General features: G+C 35.1%; 1 protein-coding gene across 1 annotated transcript in view; it reads right to left on the reverse strand.

Annotated features, from left to right (window-relative positions):
- Positions 1–2925, reverse strand: part of LOC144708931 (Tetratricopeptide repeat (TPR)-like superfamily protein) — a 3743-nt gene extending 818 nt beyond the window's left edge. The window contains exons 1-3 of the mRNA XM_078582380.1: positions 2548–2925; positions 1382–1570; positions 1–480 (exon numbers count right to left, since the gene is read on the reverse strand). The exon at positions 1–480 is cut by the window's left edge and continues 818 nt beyond it. Of these exons, the coding sequence (XP_078438506.1) occupies positions 58–480; positions 1382–1570; positions 2548–2748 (813 nt within the window). The 5' untranslated portion in view covers positions 2749–2925 and the 3' untranslated portion in view covers positions 1–57. The remainder of the gene's footprint in view (positions 481–1381; positions 1571–2547) is intronic.
- Positions 2926–5623: the final 2698 nt, after the last annotated feature.

Here is a 5623-nt window from a genome sequence, read left to right on the forward strand (position 1 = left end):
ATCCTCAAATGCTCTGGTAGGTTTAACGCACTGTTTGTTCTCTGCAGACTGTTGCATTTATACACTTCTGATACGGAAGCAGTGACGGGGTTTATATCGATTGTCGTCTTCATCGTCATCATCCTCGCTGCAATCGCCATTGATTGAGTCCCACCGCGAGTAGTCTAATCCATAATAACCCTTCGGTTTAGTTGCTGCTTCCAGTCTATTTGAATTGGGTTCAAATGAATTTGAGCTGCCCTTTTCCAGAGAAGAAGGGGATTTGGAGATTACTTTGGATTCTTGAACATCATTGGTTTGGGATTTTCCAGATTTTGATTGCCGCCGATCTTGAAACTCTGTAGATTCGGAGTTTTGACTTGCGTTATCCCTGCGAATTTCACCTTTTCCAATTTTACGTTCTCGCTCTTTGATTGTCTTGGCATTTTCTTCTTCTTGGGCAAGCACTTCTTCATTGGATTCCGGTATTGGCGTCAGGATCTTTCGAAATAAAGAAAAATATCAGATTGTCGGAGACTCAACAACGTTCATGAAATGGGTAAAAATAAACATGCGAAAGATTTACTAATGTTTAAATTTCAAAGAATAAAGGAGTTGAGGTGAAAGACAGTTGGTAATGATTGAAAGCTATAGTAATTGAAATCATCCATCTAAATAAGGGATGGTGGACCATGGCAAATTAGATATTGTCATCCTTGAATTTTGTCCTTGTTGTCATTATCCTCATCCATGGGTAGCTAGGATTAGACATCGTTGTTCTGTTCTGTTCGTTTTAAACGAACAAAAAATTCGCACAAAAGAACCGCACAGGGCAATGTTCTTTGTTCTGTTTTTTTTTTTTCAAAAACGAACAAAATTCGCACAAATTCGCACGTTTGCACATTCGCACAAAGCGAACAAAAGAATCGCACACGGTTCTGTGCGATGTTCTGTTCAGAAAACCGAACAGAACAAACAATTCGCACAAATTCGCACAAAATGAGCAGAATGACCATGTCTAGCTAGGATGCATGACAGGATGAAGACACACAATGACGAAGCGATGAATAGACAGTTACGGGACTATGTATCTGATGACACGGACAGGACGAGACAATGTATTCAATGAGGTAATGATGAGAGAATGATGAGAAACAATGATATGATGACGAGACTAAATATCCAATGAGACAAAGACAAGACCGTTGTGAGGCCATGATGAGTCCACGATGAGACAATGACATGACAAGGACGAGATGATGCTGATATACATGACAAATTCATCATCAAGATGATAGAACAAATGATGATGACAACAATGAATCGTCATAGGCATCATCATCGTCCATCATCTGTCCTAATCATCATGAATGAACCAAACCCTATTCAGGAAGGGATTTACCAACTGAGTCTTTAATCGAGCGTGGAGATTCTGGTACACATCGGAAGATGGGTCAATTTCTGTGAGCCGGGTGACATCAAAAAGTGCTGACTGGTAGTCCTTGAGAGCAACCAGTATCTGCACTCGTAGCATCAAGGCTCCAGCATGTTGCTGATCTAGCTCAAGGACTGATGTACATTCTTCAGCAGCCTACAATACAATTTTAAAAGGATATCAGTTCGAAAGTTCAGAGGCTAGAATGAAATTTAGAAGAATAACAAGTAAAGAAATAAATCAGTTTTGTAATCAGAAAATGAAAGATAGCTCCTTCCACGAGTTAATGGCTTTTTAAGGATTGTTAGGATCTGGAATACAAGACCTATGCATCTACGAGAAGTTAAATCAGCACTCCAGGTCTTATAATATTCCAAATAAAATTTTCCTGAGTAAATGTTTTGTGCAATGCTCTGTTCGATTTAAATATTTTCTAGTCTTACTTTTTATTTTTTATTGCAGAACATTTATAATTAACACAAGATAACTTCAAAAGGTCTCTTTTACCTCATTGTTGGCGCAATCTTTGTTTTATCTTCTCGTGATTTTACACGACTATTCTATATTTTAGGGAAAAAATGTACGGCAACCCATTTTTTTAGTCAGGTAAACTCAGATTTTAACTGGTTTCCACGGCCAAAATGGAACTTTATAAAGCAACCATTATGTAACCAAACATCCCGTAAGTTCAAGCTTGTTACTTAAAGTTTCAGACAATCAAGGTAAAAATGAATGGTTAAGAAGAGAACCATCGCATTAAACGACAGTATCAATGATTTAACAACTACATAAAAGATGAAAAAAGAAAAATATCAATAAATGCTGCTAAAAACATCCCACGCATTTTAAGTAATTCGGAATGGAATGCATGTTTTTTATCAAAAAAAGTCTTAGAAGTGATCACCGGAGAGACATCAATGACAAGGGTCGAGAGATCAAGTATAAAAATAAAGGAAAAACAATGAAAACAAGGGGATCTTGAGGTGATTGAGCCATAATCCTTGGAACTTACACCGCTATTATACCCGGTAAATCAGATTCAACTTCCACAACGATCGACAAATCTCCAACAAAATTTTTCGTAATATGCGAGATGATAATCAAACACAAACGCAATCAATTGATCAAATCACCTTCTTAAACTCGCGAAGCTTGAGATAGCAGGCCGCACGATTGCTGTGGAGGGCAATACGCTGAACTTTGGAACAAGCAGATTCAAGCGCCACCGTATAAGAGGCAAGAGCCTCTTCGTGCATACCTTCTCTATACATTCTTTGGGCACTTTCAATCATGCTTACCAGTTCTGGAACTCGATTTTGAGCCGAACCCGCCATTAAAACTTAACTCCGAACGGCAGAGAAAGATTTACAGGCGACCCAGTGAAAATCAAAGGTAGAAGAAGCTTTAATGGCGACCCATTGAAGATCTAATGCAGCAATCGGCAGAGAAAAGAGAAGACGAGACTGCAGTGAGCAGGGCTACAGAGAGGAGGAAGAGAAGGGATCGTTGGACTTGAAACGGTTCTTTGTTTCAAAATATGAACTTGATAGTTAAATGTTATTCAAATGTAGCTATGTAAGTCAATGCAATTTGTTGGGTATTAATTAAACTTTGGAATATTTAAGTTTTAGGAAGAGAAAATTCAAAGTTCATGGTTTTTATAGTCAGACCCCATGAAACAATGGCATGATCAAGAAAATATGATGTGGAGTTCTAACATTTTGCTTCATCTTTGGATCAAAATAATGTAGAAATTTCAAGGCGGGTCTTGATATTGATTAGTTAAAGAAAAAGGGGAGAAATTTTCTGTCCATGCTATTTGTGTATAAATTGATGTTGGGAATATTTGAGTTTGAAGAACATGAAATTTAAAGTCCATGATATTTGAAGTAGTTATTTTTCAACTATAGGTAGTCCCCATGAAACAATGGCATGATTAGAAGGATATGTTGTGTCAAGTTTTTAATGTTTGCTTCCGCTTTGTATCAATATAATATAGAAAACTTGAAGGGAGGGGTTTTGATATTGATGGAGAGTAATTGGATCAATAAGAAAGGAGGAAATTGGGTGGATTAAACAGGGGTATGAGATTGGCATCAGCCTTCATGGAATTGTGGAAAATATTGAAATGATTTCTTTTTTAATTATACCTGTCGTAAGCGCTCTTGTAATGCTTAAATATTTTTGATAAATTGTTATGATAGATCAACTCTTACAATAGAAGGGACTTCAGTGATCCGGAATACAAAGGAAGAAGGGACGAGATCATTAGACTTGAAACAGTTGTTTCCTTAAAATATAAAGAAGGAAAATTTTCAACTATAGCTATTTATGTCCTCGCTATTCAAGTCCTAATTAAATTTGGAGCATTTATTTTTTAAGAAGATATTATAAAGTAGACCTTTAACTCCTTGCAATTTAAAAGTAAGTCTGTTTCCAGCTATAACTAGCGCACGTATAAATCCCATGACCATTACTCCATATATTTCTTTGCTCATATTATTTTATTGTTTCTCTCGTTCACTCTCTTTTCTCTGGCTTTTTGGTCCCTTCACAGATTTTTCTTATTGTTTGTACTCTCTCCCTCATAATTGTTTCTTTTTATTTCCCTTTTTTTGCTGAAGTCCTCAAAGTATAGTTTTATGTTTGTGGCATTCTCATTTGATGTATACTCCTCAATCATAATGTAATCATAACTTATTTTCAGCTTTTCTTCTGTTCATCCATTACGTATTAAAATCATATTCATGTTTTTTGTTAATTTTGAATATTTAAACCATAAAACCTTATTCTCAATGCTTGGTGGAGAAAACCTGGACAATAGAGGGATAAAAAGAGTTTAGGTTCTGAACTGAAGAAAGTATCAAGGGTCTGTCTGAATGAACTTAGATAGGGAATCCAGATTGTGTCAAGCAATCCCTCTATGTTATATACTTTCAGATAATTAGTCACTTATAATCTTGAAAATTATGTTTTTGGTTGTGATAATATTGATTTTACTCAAAAGAGTGCCAATTCTTTTATTAAAATTTCAAAGATGGAAATCTGAGTTTGAGGAGATATCTACTTCTTTGCATCACTAGTAGGTATAACCATTTTAGGCTTTCTGATCCATTGATTGGTACATATTGATCACATAATTTATAATAATATTATTAAATATAAGGATACATGGGGTCGTGATTTTTTGTAGATCATATGTCTTTAACGTTAAATACAATACTCAGTGCATCTATATTAAAAAAATAAAAATATATCCCAATAATCATTTGGGTAACGTTAAATACAATACTCAGTGCATCTATATTAAAAAAATAAAAATATATCCCAATAATCATATGGGTATTACAAAAGGCAGCGATCTCTAGATACAAACACATGATAATAAGAGTGTGCCCTTCGGGTCAACTAACTCCAACCTCAATCTCCTCTTTCTACCTTAACTGTTCATTTTCATATATAGAGATTTACTTTTATTCATATATATAGTTACCCTCACCATCACCAGATTTACGTATCTCACTATTGGATCAATCAGCATAATACAGTCAGGATCCCCACCATGACATTCTAACCGCCTTGAGTAAATAGGCATCCACTACATCATCTACAGGACTATATTTATGGATTGAATAAATGAGAGAAATTTCATTCAATCCATTTTCCCAAATTTTAGAGATAAGATGAAGAGGAAAGATAAAGGGCATGTCTCCAGGCTTGGAAGCCAGATTACAAGACTCTGATGAGTTATAATGATGACTATTGTTACAGAATTTTTTAGGTAACCCAAATTTGGTACACTTTCCTTTCAGTCGTCTTATATTATCATCCTCACTTATTTGTCAAATTCAAAATTTATGTTTAAAGTTAGAGACTAATCTAACATCCTTACGGAACCAACCCGATCTCTCTCACCTATCCACCTAATTAGGAAAAATTTAATTTAACTAGCCAAGATCCCTTGGATTGAATAATCTCTAAGAATTACATAGTTTTTTGTTATGCAAAAAAATTAATGAATATTCACATGTAATCATTATGTCCATTCATCACTATTCCTATATCATTAAGAAATTATGAAAAAATGAATGGCATTTTATACTCCCTCCATTTTAAAGAATGTCATAAGTTATTTTGCATTGGTTATTAATTTAACATCCTTTCCTTTCATCCTGACCAAAATTATCCCAATTCAGGGAAGGGATTTGA

This window comes from Wolffia australiana, chromosome 10 (genome assembly GCF_029677425.1).
Source record: "Wolffia australiana isolate 7733 chromosome 10, ASM2967742v1".
Lineage (NCBI taxonomy): Eukaryota > Viridiplantae > Streptophyta > Magnoliopsida > Alismatales > Araceae > Wolffia > Wolffia australiana.